This window comes from Panthera uncia, assembly GCF_023721935.1.
Source record: "Panthera uncia isolate 11264 chromosome A3 unlocalized genomic scaffold, Puncia_PCG_1.0 HiC_scaffold_11, whole genome shotgun sequence".
Taxonomy (NCBI): domain Eukaryota; kingdom Metazoa; phylum Chordata; class Mammalia; order Carnivora; family Felidae; genus Panthera; species Panthera uncia.
The window spans coordinates 30,561,732-30,581,252 of record NW_026057578.1 but is presented as its reverse complement, the minus strand read 5'-3'; the positions used below and the strand labels follow the sequence as shown (position 1 = coordinate 30,581,252).

The 19,521-nt window shown below is 45.5% G+C and overlaps 1 protein-coding gene across 3 annotated transcripts in view; it reads left to right on the top strand.

The window, feature by feature from the left end:
• SLC23A2 (solute carrier family 23 member 2) overlaps positions 1-19,521 on the top strand; it is a 133,783-nt gene that overhangs the window by 49,063 nt on the left and 65,199 nt on the right. For all 3 annotated transcript variants that reach the window (XM_049651097.1, XM_049651096.1, XM_049651095.1), the window contains one exon: positions 8,344-8,604. In XM_049651097.1, the coding sequence (XP_049507054.1) occupies positions 8,497-8,604 (108 nt within the window). In that variant the 5' untranslated portion in view covers positions 8,344-8,496. The remainder of the gene's footprint in view (positions 1-8,343; positions 8,605-19,521) is intronic.

The following is a 19,521-nucleotide window of genomic DNA, read 5'->3' as shown; positions in this document are numbered from 1 at the left end:
TTACAAATTCTGGCTGAGATCATGGCCCACTACTAGTGGGTACTGACTGGCAGTTTGAAAAATAAGAGCAAAAGTTCTTGGAGTGTTTCGGAAAAGGCTGCGGGAAGATCGCCCTCTCCCCGCCCCCCCCCCACCCGCCCCCGGTTATACCCCATGACCGTAACTGTCATCACAAGATCAAATAATAACCACCCCTAACTGGTTCATTCGCTGCTGCCTAAAGGGAATAATAATAGCTAGGATGAATGTCAGGATTGTAAACTTTCTAAAGCAGGACCCTATGTATTAGGCAACCATTTAAGTCCTTTTATTTAATTAAAGGGAGTTGAACATCTATAAGTTGAGGATATGTGTTCCAATAATCCTTTTTTGTCTTGGATTAAAAGCACTTAGGTCAAATGTTAGCATTTAACAGAATTTAATGGAGCAGCCGCAGTTCCACTATAATCCCCTAATGATGGGATTTAAGCAGAGAGAGCCACGGATTGGCTTTTAAAATGTGCTTTATCATTGAACCTGGCCGGCTCTGAAAGCTCTTGTTTGTACCTTGGTAAGAACCAAACTACCACTTGGCAAGTTGAGGTTTTGAGTTTCTTTATCCCAAAGTTTTCCTTGTTAGTCATACTCTCGGCTGTCTGAGTAGGTTGCTGCAGAGAAAGTAGTTTTATCCCACCCCAGGTTGTCCATCAAAAGGTGGGGGTAATCTGAGGACCGCTAGCATCAGAACGTTTGTGCGTTTGTTAAAAATGTTCCCGTTGGGGGGGTTGCGCCTGGGTGGCTCAGTCGGTTGAGTGTCCGACTTTGGCTGAGGTCATGATCTCACTGTGAGTTCGAGCCCTGCATTGGGCTCACTGCTGTCGGCTCTAAGCCTGCTTGTGATCCTCCCCCCACCCCCCCCCCCCCCGCCCCTCCCCTGCTTGTGCTCTTTCTCCCCACCGCACCTCAAAAATATTAAAAAAAAATGTTCCCAGCTCCCAATATAGGTCTACAGAATCAGAATTTGGAGGAGGGAACATTTTTTAAGTTGGTGGATTATGGGAGTTTTTTAATTGTTTTTTTCCTTTGAAAATTGATTTTTACCAAAGTATAGTTCACATACAGTAAACGGATATACATACAGATGGAGCCACCAGAATCACAACCATGGTGTAGAATATTTCTTCAGTGTTTCCTTCCTTCTGCCTATGGGAGTCCCTCCTCCCTTCTGCAGTAGGTCCCCACTATCTGCTTCCTGTCACCGTAGATCAAGGAATCAGGCAGCATGTCCTGGGTCCAGCTTCTTTCATTCAACATAGTGTCTGTGCATTTCCTCCACGTTTTATGCATCAGTATTTGCTTCCTTTTTATTGCTGAGTATTTTTTGTAGGGACCCACCATGGCTTGTTTATCCATTTGCCTGTCGACGGAACTTTTGAGGTCTTGAATTTGGGGCTGTTATAATGAAAACAGCTTTGAGACTTTGTCCACAGGTATTTGTGTGGAAGAAGTCTGTATTTTGAATAACCTTCCCACGCAAGTCTTAGGCATATGAACTACTGATTCTTTCTATTCTTTTCTTATTCTTCTTGTATCATTTTGGAGAACTGTAAAAGTTGGATTTGCCATGCATTTATGTTTTTGATGTAGTATTCATTCAGTGCCATCTATATGGGGTAAATGTGTAGTTGATTAATGTTTACTGAGTATCCTGTGCTCAGAGCTGGGGATATAAAGATGAATTGTACACAGGAGAATTCTGCCCTTTGGGAGGACTCTTAGTGGTTCCTTCATTCAGCCATTAAGTGCTTTGGACTAGGTACTGCCAGATGGTGATGGGAAGACACATTTTCTTAGGTTTTGCTTCCAAGAAACACAAAGTCTTGGTTAGTAAACTCCGGGAGCAGCTCAGCCTTTAAATTCTGTTTGGATAGTACCATCATACTGCCAAGTCAGGTGGCTGTGGGAAGCCACAGTAGGGAGTTGACACATTCCTGAACAGCAGAGAAATGGTCAGATTAAGTGCAAAAGAAAGGATCACTGGCTAAATAGTTGACCAAAGAAGTGCTGGTTCAATGCTGTTATTCTGCATTTGTTCATGATTATTGGTGGTTCACTTCCTGGAGAAGTGGAAGCTTATTAAATAAAGATCTGAATATTTTACTTTCCTACTTGCTCATAGCAGCATTTGCCAAATCCCTGTCAGGCTGCAGATTTATTTTGAAGTTGAAAAAGATTTTTGTTTTTAGGAGCCAGTGATGGCTTCCTACTTGCTTTAGGATAGTGATTTAAAAAAAAAATTATTTATCTTTGACAGAGAGAGAGGAAAGGGCAGAGAGAGGGAGAGAATCCCAAGCAGGCTCCACACTCAGCGCAGAGCCGGACGCGGGGCTTGATCTCACGAACTCTATGAGATCATGACCTGACCCGAAACCAAAAGCTGGACACTTAACTCACTGAGTCACCCAGGTGCCCCATAAGTTTGGAATCATGCCATATTTGTCCTTCTGTGACTGGCTTATTTCACTTAGCATAGTCTTATGCATGCTATTTTTTTTAAACCTGATTCTTTACATAATATAAGGTGAACATCTTTCCATGTCAGTCATTATTTCTGTGTCCTGTTTTTACTGACCACGTGGTATTTCTTTGTAGGAATATACCATAATTTTGCCATTCAATTTCCTAGTGTTGAATATTAGATTTTTCCTGATTTTTAGTCTTATTAATAATGTTAATGTGCACAATTTCATACCTAAATCTTTGCATCCTAATTAACAAATATTAAACAGTAAATATATCTATTAATATTAGAAGTGAACATTAATAGGCCTCTTTTGATACATATAATCAAATTGCCTTTTCATTAGCAAATTTATTTTTCATTAGGAGTGTAAGTTTGTCTATTCACTGTCTTACAAATAAGGGATTAAAAACAACCCACATAGGTTAAAAAAAGTACCTCATTTTAATATACTTTCATTTGAGTTAGAAAAAATTTTTTTAAATGTTTATTTTTGAGAGAGACAGAGCGTGAGTGTGAGAGGGGCAGAGAGAGAGGGAGACACAGAATCTGAAGCAGGCTCCAGGCTCTGAGCTGTCAGCACAGAGCTCCATGTGGGGCTTGAACCCACGGAATGTGAGATCATGACCTGAGCTGAAGTCAGTCACTTAACTGACCGAGTCACCCAGGCATTCCCCCCGACCCCCAGTTTTTTTAATGTTTATTTATTTTGGGGAAAGAGAGTGTGTATGAGAGGGGGAGGGGCAGAAAGAGGGGGAGACAGAATCTGAAGCAGGCCTCAGGGGTTTCTGTTGTCTCGTCTGTTTGTCAGTTTTTGTGAGCTCCCCTGTTTATTCCAACTTTGTGTTAGGGTTCCTATCTAACAGAGCACATTCTTATTATTTTTTCAGATATTTGTGGCTATCCTTATTCTTCCACAGGAATTTCAGCCCCCTTTCTCTTCTTTTGGGGTATTAATTTTTATTGAATTCATATACATTATGTATATCGGAAAATGAATATACGAATAGCACTCTTATTCCAGGGTTGAGTCTTTTTTTTCTAGTTATTTAAATCTGCTTTATGATCCCTAGTAATAGTTGACTGTTGTATAAATAAAGGTCATGCACATTTTTTGTGAAACTTAAGTATTTAATGCTATAATTGCCGTTTTTAAAAACGTAATTTATTGTCAAGTTAGCTATGTACAGTGTGCTCTTGGTTTCAGGGGTAGATTCCCGTGATTCATCACTTCCATGCTCATCCCAACAAGTGTCTTCCTCAATGCCCATCACCCATTTCCTCTCTCCCCAGCTCCCCCACCAACCCTCAGTTCTCTGTATTTAAGAGTCTCTTATGGTTCGCCTCCCTCTCTGTTTGAAACTATTTTTTCCCCTATAATTGCCATTTTAAACAGGATTTGTTCATCCTCTTGTCTTCAGGGGTCAGTAAACTTTTCCATAAACATCTCAGGTTTTCTGGCCCAGATACCCTGTCACGTGTGCTTCTTCCTTGCTGTTGTTTACCACCCATGACAACGTAAAACCCACTCTTACCTGGGGGCCCTGCAAAGCCAGGCAGGGCGGTATTTTGCCAGCTTCAGAACCAGACGCTTGTTGCTGGCATTTGGGGAATGTTTGAGCCAATCAGCGCCAAAGGAGCTCTGCTCACATATTTTGTGCCTAGCTGGCTACCAGTAGATTCTCTGACTTTCCTACCTCTTGGTTGTGGTTCTGATTTGCTCCTTTCCTTTCAGACACTTCCTCCTCTTTCTGTCAGTCGAATGATCACAGTGATGTCCACACCCTGGCTTGTCCCTGACATCCGTGCATCCACGGTGTTACAGATGTGGTGAATGTTGGCTGTTAATCTCCTTTTTCAATTTAGTAAGAGTATTAAGCCAGACTGAGTCTTACATTATATTTAGTACCTTTATTTTTTCACAGCGTATTTATTCATTGCACAAATAGCGGGCAACCTTCAATACAGGTGCCGAATTGAGCCGCGGGAGCCAGGGATACAGGCAGTGGACGCATGGTCTGGCTGGGCAGGCAGACGTGATCTCGCTGTATCAGCCATCCTCACGCTTCCCGGACGCCACGGTGAGGTGGCGAGCAGAGGAAGCACTGATGGGAGTTACCCCGATGGAAGGGGACGAGCTAAAGGGTGTCAATTTTGGAGGCACTGCCTGTACGTGAGCTTGAGGGCTCGTGAGGGACCCAGCCAGCAGCCGAGAACCTGAAAGATGGAAATGACGGCGCAGTGGGGCCACGCTTCCCAGGAGGCTTCACGGTGACCCTGTGGCCTTGCTGAGGAATTGGGCTGTTATTCTCAGGTGCATCAGGACACATCAAAGGGCACGCTGGCTGCGCTTGTGTGGACAAGTGGAGTGCTCGAGCTAGAACAGGAAAGGGAGGCCAGAGGCGGTAGGGCTGTTGGTAAGGTGGTGGTGATGCCATGCAGCGCCTGGAGGGTACAGCTCTGGGAGCTCCTGCTCTGGGGCAGGTGGGGGCTTCAGCCCTGGAGAGGGAGCTTGGTGGTCCTTGCCCCGTTGGGGCCCCCCCAGAAATCTCAGGTAGGGCAGACGGCACACGGCAAGTCGGGCGGCTGGGCTTCCAGGCCAGCCTGGGCCACGTTCGCTCCAGGAGGGGGGCCGGGGGTCTTGCTTGTATAAATGCTGTTAGGGCAGGAATGCTGATTAAAGTTTGAATCCTGCTCCACTGCTTTTGGCTGTGTGTCCTTTGGCAAGTTACTGAGCTGCTCTGAAGCTTACCTTCCCCTTTTGTGGAATTAGTGGAATATCATGCAGTACCGTTTCCTACTTAGGAGGACAAGGGGCTGTTGATCTGGTGAGGCAGATGCTTAGCTAGGAGACTGGTTGTCGCTCTCACTGTGTCATTCCTCGTCCTTTTCATCGTTAATGAGCCCCATCACTCATCCCTCAGCTCCTCCTTTCCCTCATCACCGGGTCAGGGGCAAGATAGCAGTGGCTTTGCTTTAGTCTTCCTTTTGCAAGGAGTAGGAAGAGGGGCGATGGGGGGCTGGGGGCAGGCAGATCTTCCCCAGTGTTGGATTCCCTGGGAGATTTTGCCTTTTAACACAAACTTTAAACCAGACCCTAAGCTTCCCCCCCCCGCTTTTGTCTTTTGCTGTTTTTTGCATCTGGGCCTTGACATTTCCCCACTCAAGTTCAGCCTATGTGGATGAAGCACTCTGCTGTGGGGTCTGGCCTTGAGACTGTCTTCTTCACTCTCAAACACTTGAGTGTGGAATGCTCTGTCACCTGGGGACTTGTAAGGATATCTTTCTGTGCTCATTGTTCAGTCTCCTCTCCTTCTTCCGCTCCCTGTCTTACTTGAGAAAGGGTGTCCCCTCTTCCAGGTCTGGGAGCCTTCTGCCCCAAAGCCTCTCAGTGCATCACTGTCCTGTACAAGAGGCTCCATCTCCTCTTGTTGCTCACTGGGCTTGTCTTCAGGGTACCCCAAAGGGTGCTGCTCTGCAAGAGACAGCAAAGGCAGGGGGTAGGTCCCAGTAGAGCTCACAAGGGCCAGTTAAACATTCGGTAGAGAAATAGGACACGGGGTACTTGATGGAAAGTGGTCTTGCAACGGTGGAACTGTCCCCCTTTGTTCCCAGTCATGGGGGTAGTCACATTTGGGATCTGCCCCATGCATTGTAGGATGTTTAGCAGCACTCCTGGCCTCTACCTATTAGATGCTGGTGGCTCTCTCCAGGTTGTGATGGCTCTAGACATTGCCAAATGTCCCCTGGAGGGAAAGTCACTCTGGGTTGAGAGCTGCTGCTTTCAACAGACCATGGATAGGATATAACCAAGAATGCAAAATGTGCATGCATATTTAAACCAAAAGAGCCCCTCCATGTCATTATCTCATGGTTCGTGGGTTCAAGCCTGCATCTGGCTCTTTGCTGACAGCTTGGAACCTGGAGCCTGCTTCGAATTCTGTGTCTCCCTCTCTGCCCCTCCCTGGCTTGTGCTCTGTCTCTCAAAAATACACGTTAAAAGAAAACTAAAAACAAGCAAAAAAAACGAGCCCCTCAAAAAAGTTTGATATGTGCATTTGATTCTGTTCTACTTGAGGCAACTTGATATTCTGGCAGCCGTTTCCTTTATTTTCCCATCTTGCACTCTACCAAACTATCAAATTTTGTGTGATTCTTTCTCTTATCTGCCTATATTTCAGTTTTTCCCCTGGCTCATCCAAAGTCATTATTGAATGAAAGTCTGTAACAGAATTCCCTGAACAGGAGGTTTTCCTACTTGTATTTTGTCTGTCTGTCTGTCTGTCTGTCTGTCTTTCTTTCTCTCTCTCTCTCTCTCTCTCTCTCTCTTTCTTTCTTCATTGTTTTTACTTATTTGAGAGAGAGGGAGAGAGGCAGGGGGTGGTGGGGGGGGAGAGAGGGAGAGAGAGAGAAGGAGAGAGAGAGAGAGAGAGAGAAAGAATGCCAAGCAGGCTCCATGCTGGAGCCTGGTGCAGGGCTCCATCCCACGACCCTGGGACCATGACCTGAGCCAAAATCAAGAGTCGGGTGCTCAACTGACCGAGCTACCCAGGTGGTCCTCCTACTTATATTCCTAAACTTTGTAGGTGTGTCTTCACATTTGCAGGACCGTTTGGCTGGGTTATTTCTTCTCAGTTGGAACAGTAATTGGCGCTGAGATCTGACATCGTTCTAATGAGTGTTCTGTCCCTTCTCACCCCTATCTGATTGTGGTATTTTTTTTTTTTTAATAAAACGTTGGGCATACTTAGGCATGTTTTATTGTACACATGCCAATCCTTGTAGGGATCTTATGTGTCCTCTCATTTCTGGAAGCTGAAATTCCCCAAATGCTTGTTAATTTTTGGGTGGATCTCTTTCATTGTGTAAGTCCTGCTTCTGTTGTTTGACATTGAGTTTTTAATTTTCTTCACTGAAACTTGGCCACAGAGAATTGTTCCAGTGATTTCCTACTCATCTATTACTTAGATTTTTTTCTTAGCCTAGAGCAGTGCACTTTTCCTCCTCAAACAATATCAGTTTGAGCATTCCAGGCCCATCTTGTGCTCCTTCCCCTTCCTCCCTTATCTCTTGCCTTTTTACCTCCTTTCCTCTATTTTGTCTTTCCGATTTCCTGTTTAGGTTTATGTTGTCATTTGATTGATACGGAATGTTCTGGCTCTGTGTTTTGTGTGGCATTCTAGCCCATTTAAAGGTCATCTTGACATGTTCTCGAACTCTGGTCATTTAATCCTGGGTTCATTTTATCTCCCCCCCCCTTTTTTTTATGCTTTTGAATGCCTTCCCCTACCTTTTAATTGGGCACCTATAGGCAATTCGGAATTTTTGATATCCTGGTAAATTAGCTGTGGTTACCACTAGTGACATGTGACTGTTTAAATTCAAATCAGTTAAAATTAGATGCAAGTAAAAATTCCATTTCTCTATTGCGCTAGCCACATTTCAAGGGCTCAGTACTAATTGCCTTGTGGGTAATGACTGTTGGATTGGACAAGGCAGATACAGAACATTTAATCACTGTGGCAGGTTCCATTGGATAGTGCTGTGCTGTGAGATCTGTACCATAATGCATGTCAGAGAAATCCCTGTGCTGCCTTTTCATCTTTGTATTTGGGTATTTCTGATGGTCCAGTTCAGTGGTCCCACTCTCCAGGGGGCAGTTCAGAATCTGTGTGACTGACTATAAGCAAAATAGTGGGGACTTGAAAAGTGTGATTAAGTGATATGCTTTTTTGATGTTTGGATGTGACTTATGCTCTGACTTCTCTGCAGGAAATGCAGTGAATGTGTGTCCTGTGCTGTTTGTGTGCTCCTGGTGATTTGGCTGCTTCCTCTCTTTCTAGGTGCTAGAGATGGCACTTGTGGGGCTCATCTCTGCCTGAGAATTGGGTGCTCCTGGCACTGGAAGAGCCAGCTCAGATCCTGGGCTCCTCGCTTGAACAAGCCTTCTCTTCCAGCCACTCCAGTCCAACGGCCAAACTACTCATTTTCTCTTAATGATGGGTATTGGTAAGAACACTACGTCCAAATCCATGGAGGCTGGAAGTTCAACTGAAGGCAAATATGAAGATGAAGCGAAGCATCCCGCTTTCTTTACTCTTCCGGTAACTATGTTCCCTTCTTTCTCTCCTCTTGAATCACTCTCAAGTAGTTTTTGTATTGAATCAGCATAGGATTAGCTTTAATACCCCTGTTGTCAGTGAAGGTTAAGGCATTTGAAAACCAAATGCTTTTCACGTGAGACAGTCTTTGGGAGCCCTGTTGGCTGACTCAGGTTTTGGCTCTACTACTTTCTGCCCAGTCACCTGATGGGATTAGCTCCAGGAAGGAAGCATGCATTGGCGGGAACATCATGAAATCAGCCCAGTGCTTACTGTGTACTGGAGCGTGCTACGAGCTTAATTCTGTCTCCAAAACTGTGTTCTACCGAAATAACCCCAAACCCAACTTTGTGGACTTATATTGCAAAGTAGGAGAAGGAATGGATGACTTACTATTTGGAACCTAAAAGTCCATGCTTTGTATTATGGCAGCAGCATCCAAGATGTAGTTTTATCTGGACAAGTGTTATCAGTTAGATAAGGCTGATTACACACGTTCATTATATTCAATGCTAATATTTTTCCAGATGCAGGATTATGATTTGATGTGTATAAAGTTACCTAAAGTGTTGGTTCAAAAAAGGAAAAAGCTCTTCAGAGAGAACTTGCCTCTGGCTGTTTTTCTCTTAATACTGGAAATGAGGTTAAGGGCAAGAATACCTTGTCCTAAGATTCCTTACTGAATGGTTCTGGAATTTGCCTCACTGTGGCATTAACTCAGGAAGAAGGATGCGAACACGTATCTTTAAGCACATTGATTGACCCGACTTGTATTCACATTTTGGTTTTTTACCCTATTAATTAATTCACAGAGCTGTCTCAATTATTTTACACCTCACATCACTGTTTTCTTTCTTCCTATAAAGTGAAAATTTTAAATGGTATTTTCTGCTGTGTTGAAGGCTCAGGATTGACATAGACAGTCTTTCTAGAGAAAGAGGCGAGTTGGTTTTTCAAGTTTAAATAAGATCATCTTTGAAAAATGAAAAGGAGCGTTTTGTGCCTGGTTATCAGTTTGCCTCTCCTGTTGCCTGAGAGCCCAGCAGACCGCTCACCCTCACCCTCTACTTGAGAGAAAAAAACTGGAGCTTCCTTGGTCACCCACCCACCTTGTCGTTATGGTCGAGTTTTAGGTTGACTTATTTTCATATTCAGATTGTGATACTTTACAGTTTGTTAAACCCACAGCATTTGCTGTCCTTTTTCATACTTATTCCCCTGTTTGTTTCCCTCTCCCTTCCTCTTTGCTCACTTTTCTTTAAAAAACAAACAAAACCACTGAGGGTCTGTGAACGGTCACTGCCTTCATCTTTGTACATCTGAAAATAACTGTATTTTGCTCTCAACTCTTGGATGAACTTCTGTTAATTACACACTAGAGCTTTCTAGTCGGTCTGTGTTTCTCTTTAACCGCATTCTTATGGTTTGGATATCTTTTTCTAGTGACGATTCTGGATGGATTCCCCAGTGTTATTTTCCAGTTTACTAGTTCCTTGTGTATGGTCATGTGTTTATGTTGAATTTTTGTTGCATTGATTATAGTTCTTGTTTCTGAGATTTCTGTTTGGTTCACTCCTGCCTATTTTTGGTTCTTAATTTCTCGTATGTGTGTTTGTGTTGTTTAAAAATGTTTTTTTATTTAAACCACCGAGGACCCTAATGTACTTATTTTAAAGTAATTCTCCAATTGTTCTATTTATCAAGAGGTGTGAAATCCTCTTCTGAGTGTTTCTTTTGAGATTTTCTCCCCTCTCCCCTCCACTTCCCACTTCTGTTGCTGTGGTTTTGCATTCTCTCTTTCTGGATCCAGTCGAGGACCAGGTCGTATGGCAGAGGTCTTACTCTCTCCCTCAGTGGTGCCGACCATGACATGACCTGCTGGGTCCTGGCTTTGAGCAATGGACCTGGTTCTTTTCCCCCTTGTGTGGGGGCTCCCCAGCTCCTGTCTACCAGCTGGAGCCAAGGGCTGCCTGACCGAGGTCTGTTGGGCTCAGAGCCCTGCCTGGCCCAGTGTCAGCCTATTCGTTGCTTTTTATGTTTCTTGTTACAGAAAGGTTTGTCTGTTTTGGGTTTTTCCCTCTACTGTTCTTTAAATTATTTTTTTAAATATTTATTTTATTTTTGAGAGAGAGCAAGAGTGTGCAAATGTGGGGGGGCGGGGTGCAGAGAGAGAGGGAGACACAGAATGAGAAGCAGGCTCCAGGCTCTGAGCTGTCAGCACAGAGTGCAGTGCAGGGCTCACAAACCTGCAAGATCATGACCTGGGCCGAAGTCAGCACTTAACCGACTGAGCCACCCAGGCACCCCCTCTACCATTCTCTACTTGCTCCTGCAAGTACATGGGAGCTGAGAACGTGGACATACGTGTAGTTGGATATAAACATGATGTACACCTAAGGTCGGTTTAACATTATAGCAGTTTCAGTAGGGAACTTCTGGAATTTTTACCGCTGTGTGGGGCTATCAAGGTAAGTATCAAAAAGGGGGATAAAAAGAAGACAACTAGAGTTGGCATCATGGGCGTGAGCTTCCAGGAGGAGGGGCTGTGAAGGGTCAGCACACGCACCACCAGGATGACTTAGAAGCAGGGAGGTCAGGAAGTGTGTTCACACGAGCGCCTGCAGGGCATATGAGAAAGCAGAAGGCCAAGCAGCAGGAAAACAGATGAAAACAAAAGTCTAACAAGGAGTGTTTGTTAAAGAAATAGTTCACGTGTAGGAAAGCTGCATTGCCCGTATTTAATCACTAGTGAAATTGCTGCCTAAGAAAGCTTAAGATAGAAGACCATTCTGCATGATTTGCTTGTTAACAGGACAGATGTAAGGGGCTAGGTCACAGCTGCTCTCTTTCCACTGTCCAGCTGGTAGGATTATTATTTGGGTCGCTGCCTCTCTGCTCTCGGGATGTACATCTGTATCTCCCTGTTCCTCGTCCCGCCCAGAAGGTCTCGACGCTAATTTCATTGAATCTGACAACCTGAGAGCTAAAGGTGGCTGTAGAACTCTCCTGATAGTTCTATGGGAAGGTGAAGTACACGGGTTTGCCCCAAGCCTACAGTTCACCTGGTGCATTAGCTAGACTTTTCTATCAGTTGGATCACACAGGCTCTTGGCTCCAGGTAGTTCACAGCTAGTGAGGAAGACAGGAGCTGCACGTAAGCAGTACTAATAACAGGTATGGTGGATTGATCTGCTGACTCTAACAGGTGTTCTTGGGGATGTTCTTAAAGAGTTGGGATGGGCGGGGATTGAACTGCTGTAGCTGATGCTCTGGCCAGAGCGAAGGTGAAAGATGAGGCTCGGTCTCTTGTTGCCTCCAGCTCCTTGTCACTGTGAGCATCTGGCTGACTTGGTGATTCTGGTTGTGTATTGTTTTCTCTTATATGACATGGCCTCTCTGTGCACCAATAAATGATACTTGTCCTTTTCGCCAGATCTGTGCTGCCTAGCACAGTAGCTGCTAGCTACATGTGGCTATTTAAACTCATTAAAATGAAAATCTGAAATTCAGTTCCTCAGTCGCACTGATCAAGTGCTTGACAGCCTCACGAGGCTACTGGTTAGTCCATCTCTTTTTGCTTGCTGGTCAAGGCCTTGCCAGACTAAAATGCAGGCTCTTATTTTCATGTTTGCTTTGGAGTCAGAAGCTGGGGCTCAGGCTGTCAGCTGTTACTGTGTGAGAGATCAGTGCCCGGAGGCTGGGGCAGCAGGAACCAAAGCTGGCTGCTCCTCGAACCATATTGGGGAGGTGTGCTGGAGCAGGCTGCTGGAGGTGGGGGTGGGGTGCTGAGGATCTTCTCACTGGAGATTCTCTTTGGCCTCCTATGCTGAATAAAAGCTTCCTCAAATGGGGCAAGAGGTGACTTTTGAGAAACTCACATGGAAAGGGGATCAGAGTTTCTTTAAACAAAGTAAAATAATGGCCCATGACAATAACTTAAAGAGAAAAAGAATAAATCCATACATAGAAGAACAATGAATAGGTCACAGGAAGAACCAGAGACTTGCAAAGCCCTGGCATTCAGAGAAGTTAGATCGTGTGATCAGAATTGATATTAAATAGGAGAAACATAACAAAAGATCTCCTTATCCCATGGGAATCTTGTTAGGCAAATTTGTATGCTTTTAAAGGCAACTAGGAAATGTGTCATATGGGCGAATGCCATGTGGCAAGAAATTAGAACCGGAAAAACCACAAAAAGGCTTGAACCCTAAGGACACCAGCCAGGTAAAGGTCATGTGTTTGCTCTGCAGTTCTCCTGTGTCGGTGGCTCTTGTGTCATCTGAACCCGGAGGGGTGTCCAGGGGAAACCAAGTTAATAGCCTGAACTTGGTGTTGGCAGAGGCCCACCGGTAGTACAGCCTGTTGTTTCAACACGTTGATGTTCCAGTGCCAATTTCACAGCTGGCAAAAAGTGTTTAGGGTTCCTTAAGGTTTTGTGTCTTCTACTATTTCTAATAGCCTCTGTGAGAATATTGGGGTCTCCTCTCGTGGGTGCCAAGAGTAGATTGTTTAGTCTGGAGATGTTAGGGGTATGGACTGAATAGTAGCTTCATTAGGTTCAACTTGTGGGAGAAACACTCATGGTTCATACAAATCCATAATTTGTTTCCACTTCCCTAGTGTGTTTTTCTCAGAGTCATATAATGGCAGGAACCCATAGGGCCCCCAGTGGGTGGGCACCACATAGAGCGTGTAAAAAGCCACTACACCCCACTAGGAGAGAGATGGCAAGTCGGCCCTTAGGGGCCTCTGCCCAGCCACGTTATGGTCGGGGGTGGGGAGGCTGTCACAGATTCCCAGGGGAGAGGACCTCAGAGTCCTGAGAAATGTCTAGGTGAAGCAGGTCAAGAGGAGGGAGACCCAGGGCTGTTCAGCTGGGGAACAACATGGCCATGCCTTGTCCTGGCACAAGCTTAGTACTGTCAGAATACAGAGAATGGAGGTGGGGAGCCGGGGAGCCGATGAACAGTTGTAGCAAAGTTACTTGAGCTTTGGGGTAAAGAATTCCTGCCTCAGGTGCTGGGAAAGGAAAGCGTCTGGAGATAGGAAGCCCAATGCGGTGTTACGGCAGTCCAGGTAAGAGCCGATCGTGGCCTGGTCTGGGAAGGCAGGCAGGAAAGGGACTGCTTCCTGCAGCAGATATTCACTAGGTGCCCACCTGGTTCCTGCTCTCTTGGCATTGACTTCCACTTGTGGGAGGAGATGGACAATAAACAAAGAAGTAGAAGCATCAAATGGCAGCCAGTGACAAATTCTGGAAGGAAATAAATGAAGGAAGAGGGATAGTGAGGAATGCAATGTGAAGTCCTATAGGGATCACCTAGGACCTGTAGGCCATTAACTAACTCATCCCTTAAAATGTGCTGAGTGCTTCCCACAGGTTTAAGGCTCTGGGGAAACAGTAGTGAATTAAACAGACAAGTCCCTGACGTCTCAGAGCTCCATGCTGGTGACAAGTCAGGAGTGCATGCTAGAAGTAAATCAGGTGGAGATGTTAGATGTTGACAAATATGAATGCAGAAATAAAATAGGGAAGAAGGAGAGAAACTGCTAGGAGTGAGGTGTTGCATGTTCAGCTGGCCAGGAAAGGCTGTGTTGAGAAGATGACATGTGAATAAAGGCCTGCAGGAGTTGAGGGAAGCCCACCGTGGCAGTGTGTGGGCAGCAGGTGCAAAGGTACTGAGGGGGAGGTACCTGGTACGTCTGAGGGATCCTGAGGAGGTGGTGTGGCTGGACAGAGGGCAAGAGGGGGTCAATAGCGATTATGTGGGCCGCGTGACCCTGCTAAGAATTTTGGCTTTTCCTGAGTTCAATGAAAAACTGTTGGAGGGCTTTGAGCAGAGTGGCATGCCCTGCCTAGTTTTAAAAGGCTCTCTCTGGCTGCCAAGAGGGGAGCAGACCAGTCAGGAGTGGGCTCCCACAGGGCGGTGAGCTGACGGTGGCTCCAGCCAGGGTGGAGGTGTGGGGGTGGTGAGAAGTGGTCAGGCCCTGGAGCAGAGCTGACTGGATGAGGATAGAAGCAAGAGAGGGCAGGCGAGAACAGCTTCAGGTATTTTCCCTGAGCATCTGGAAGAATTGGCCAAGTACTGAGGTGGATGGAAGACAGGTGAGTGGGGGGGGGGGGGGGGTAGGGGCAGCTCAGGAATGTGGTGTTGGCCACGGGGACACTGGGTAGGAAAAGGGCTCAAGATTGTGGTGCTTAGGGAAGCAGCATGGGTGTTTGTAGCGGGAGAGGGTATTTAGAGCCAGGGAATTGCATGGTATCACCTGGGAGGTGATGTCGCTAGGGATGTAAGGGGGTCTGAGGGCCCAAGAGGGTGTGGAGGTGGAGGAGGGCCAGCAAAGGGGACACATAAGGAGTGGTTGCTAAGGTGGGAGGGAACCAAGAAAGCAGTGTGGTGGGCAGCCAGCCATGAAGGCATTGTGAGCCTCGTGGGTGGAGAATATGGGTGGGCTGTAGGATTAGCCAGGGCAGGGCCTTTGCCAGGTGAGGGCCAGAGAGGACAGTGGGTTGAGAGTTTGTGGGAGAGCGGTGGCAGGGATGTTCCACCAGTCCCAGTGGGGTAGCAAGGCCATGAGAAGGCCTGCTGGGGTGGAGAAGCTGGGGCCTGGGGTCCTTGGGGGCACCTAGAAGGAAAGACAGGTGGGTGGGGAAACAGGTGGCTCTGAGAGGAGCGAAGAGGTAGACGTGACAGTGACGAGACTTGGTGTCGGGTTGGATGTGGGCAGCAAGGTCAGGCTGGAGGCGCTGGGGTTGGGCACTTGGGGGCGTGGAGGCACCTGTCTATGAAATAAGCACAGGTCTGTTGTTCCCGTTCACACAACAGATCCAGCTCCCCTGATCTCCCACACGGGGCCTGGTTTGGATGGGAAATTACATGGTCACCTTGGTAACAACCAAACATAAGTATATGAAATCGCTGAGAACATTTCAGCTCTTTCAGAGAAACTTTCTGAAAAGTCTGCTATATGATTAGACCCTGCCCTGATTGTAAAAGTAATATGCATTCACATTAGGAAATGTGGCAAATACAGCAAAGCATTTAAAAATGAAAGAATAATTTTGAATTGGAAGGTTATGGAATTGATCAGAAAATATCTTTGGGTCCCCTGCCTCCCACCTTTATAGTTACTACAAATGAATTTTTCTCTTCCTATAAATTTACGCTTCTGCCAGATTTGGCCACTTCTGTAATCCAGCAAACCAGAGAAAAGGAGGGCTTTCCTTGTTTGCTGCTGATCTGGGGCATTTTATCAGCACCAGTAAAGACATTGTCCTTGTCTTTTAAGTTACAGGTAAAGGAGGGAAAGTTTAAACTTCAAAGTTGAAGTAGAAGAAGGCGATGGATCGTGAGAAAGTCTGTGAAGGAAAAAAGGAGGTCATTACATGGAAGTCAGAGAAAGAGCCCTGGTCTAGCCAGAGGTACTGGGTGGGGAGGGCAGCAGCCCAGAGCTGTACCATGTAAGAGGGCAGCCAGGGAGACAGGTGCCCGTTTCCCTCTTTCTTGTCCCTTCCCCCTCCTTCCTCTCCTTCCCATTCTTTTCCTTCCCTTCTCTTGCTTTTTCTTCTTAAAGGGAAGGCAGAGATAGGGAAGGGTGGGTAAAGAAACCATGTAATAATGACTCTGATTCCTCCAGGCTGCTGGCTCTCTGATGGCAGATTTGAACAGGCTCATCCTCAACAGTGAAAAGAAGGCACCAGATTTTTTTGGTGCAGATAGTTCTATTTAAAAAACTGAGTATGGAAACTTCCAAAATGTCCTTGTTCTTGTGACTTAAATGCCAGGTGCCGTGGGGGTCTCTTCTGATGCATTCCTAAATAGAGGGCTCGGAGTTGTTAGCTCTTAAAACCATTAAGTCTCAGCTGGATGGTAATAATAGTTGTCTTGGGAAATGTTCTCTTTCAGAAGAATAATTAGATTTGGGATCGAGAGTGTGATTCTGACACCAGTCAGAGGATGAAGAGAGTATGTTTGCTGTGGTTCCCAGAGAGTTAGTTTAATTCCTCTTCCTCCTGTAAGATAAGAGCTTGAGTCTACTGCATAGTGGCCAACGTAAGGGAAGGGATGCTCCTGACAGGTCAAAAATGAACAGCCAAGATTGGCAGCATAACTTGCTGTTTAAAGTCTATCAGTTGGAGAGATTTTTTAGGAAGTGGGATATGCTGATACATGCTTTGAAATAAAAACACTGAAAAGATGGGATGCAAGTGGTTTTGTGATGCATAGTGTGAGAGATTCTTTCCCTTCTGTCTTTAATGTTTGTTTATTTTTGGGAGAGAGAAAGAGAGAGAGAGTGGAGGAGGGGCAGAGAGAGAGGGAGACACAGAATCCAAAGCAGGCTCCAGGCTCTGAGCTGTCAGCACAGAGCCTAATGCGGGGCTCGAACCCACAAACCGTGAGATCATGACCTGAGCCACAGTTGGACGCTCAACCGACTGAGCCACCCAGGAGCCCCTCCCTTCTTTCTTTCTAGAGTTCATGTTCTTAAAAACTAATTTTAAAGATTTTTAAGTAGTCTGTTTGGCCAGCATGGGGCTTGAATTCACAACCCTGAGATGAAGAGTCGTGTGTTCCATCGACTGAGGCAGCCAGGTGCCCCATTAAAGTGAATTTTTATGCTTTGGTTTTGAGATTTCAGATAGTATTTGATACTTCAGCTTTTAATTCAAATAGACCTTTGGTAGTTTTAAATGAGAGATGTTAGTAATAAAAAAAAGTTCACCTAGTAGTTGGGACATAGTTTGGTATAAATGATCACGAAATAACAGAATTGGTGCAGTCACTTCCTAGAGTAGGTTTACAAAGTTGAGAAGCGTTTTGGCTGACTGTCTCTTAATTTTGTGTGAGGCCAGATCCACCGAATCCGGGCCGTAAAGCACATCTTGTCCATTCTACTCTTACTCGATGCTTGCTTTGTGCTCTGAGTTTTACCAGATGTGACTGGAGGGCAACAAAGGTAGTTGCCTAAGCTTCCCCTTCCCCACCCACTTAAGCCCCCTCACCATTCGCGCCATGGCTGCGGCCTAATGGGGTACTCTTGGGGTCCTCATGTGAACCTCCAATTGGTCTCCTAGCCTCCCAGCCTTGTTCTTTGCAAGCCCTGATTGTCATTCCTGCCCATGTCTTTTGCATTCCTAGACTGTTTGAGGTTTCTTTCTCTTGTACGTGTTTATACCTCCTAAACCTGCTACCTCTAAATTCTCCATTCACCCCTAAACTGTGTTTACCTAAGCTAGGTAAGCAGGCTCCCGGGCTTTAACAATTACAGGTTAGGTATTTCAGGTTGATTTCTTTACCATAATCTAAGTCCATAATTCTTTTGGCGGAAAAAGCTAATTTCCTGTTAGGATTTGATACTGTACTTGAGATGGAAGATAGGCATTTAAAAAAGATACGGATGTTCGAAAGCATCACGTTTCGCCCCAGGCTTCATGGCACAAACGTGGTGCTGGAATAAAATGGAAGTAGTGAGAAAACTGATGTGTTCTTTTACTATATATTTTTTATAGTTTACATCTGTTTCTTTTATTGTTTCATTATTTGTATAACTTCTTCATTTACAAAAGAAGTATGTCCATTGTGGGAAATTTAGAAACTATGGAATGATAGAATGAGGGGAAAACCAAATCATTTAGAATCCCATCAGCCAGAAAAACAATATGCTTTTTTGGCGTGTTTCTTTCTAGACATTTGAAACAAATATTTGGGGGATGTTTTATCAAGTTCATTCTCCCTCTCTCTACCCCCGCCCCCCCCACTGCTGTAAAAAGCCCTTTAACTTCATATTATATCCTGGCATATTGATGCCATTGAAAACATCATTTGTACTTGTGACATAATAGCAAATTGTGGTTCTAATTTATCCACTGTCCTTGGGACCTTGGGTTGTTTCTCAGCCTTTGCCAGAGCAGACGTTAGCCTGCTGTATATTAACCTTACTGCAGCAGTTTATACTCCCAGCAGTTGTGCGAGATGCCGCCTCCCCTGTGCCAATATTAGGTCTTAGATTTAAACATCCGGGGCGCCTGGGTGGCTCAGTCCGTTAAGCGTCCGACTTCGGCTCAGGTCATGATCTCACGGTCCGTGGGTTCGAGCCCTGCGTCGGACTCTGTGCTGACCGCTCAGAGCCTGGAGCCTGTTTCAGATTCTGTGTCTCCCTCTCTCTGACCCTCCCCTGTTCATGCTCTGTCTCTCTCTGTCTCAAAAATAAACGTTAAAAAAAATAAATAAACATCAGCAAGTCAAGGGTGCCTGGCGGTTCATTTGGTTGAGCGTCTGACTCTTGATTTTATCTCAGGTCATAGTCCCAGGGTCATGACATCGGCCCCATATGGGGCTCTGAGCTGAACGGGAGCCTGCTTGGGATCCTCTGCCCCTCTCCCCTACTCACTTTCTGTCCCTCTAAAATAAAATTTAAAAATTAAAATAAGGGGTGCCTGGGTGGCTCAGTCGGTTGAGCGTCTGACTTTGGCTCAGGTCATGATCTTGTGGGTTGTGAGTTCGAGCCCTGCACTCACAGTGCACAGGCTCTGTGCTGATAGCTCAGAGCCTGGAGCCTGCTTTGGATTCTGTGTCCCCTCTCTCTCTGCCCCTCCCCCACTCATCTTTTCTCTCTGTCTCAGAAATAAACATTAAAAAATTTTTTTTTAATTAAAAAAAAATCAGTAAGCAAGAGACTGACATCTTATTGCTTTAGTTTTGAATTTTAATGAGGTGGAGCACTTCTTCCTCTGTTCCTCTGCTGTTCATATTCTTTCCTTTGTTAATGTCTGTCTTCTCTACCCCAGTCTCTTTACCTCTTTTGCGCTGTAGCAATGATTGGAAATGCCACAGACCTATTAGAAGTTACAATTGTAGCAGTGCCTGGGCGGCTCAGTTGGTTAAGCATCCTACTCTTGATTTTAGCTCAGGTCAT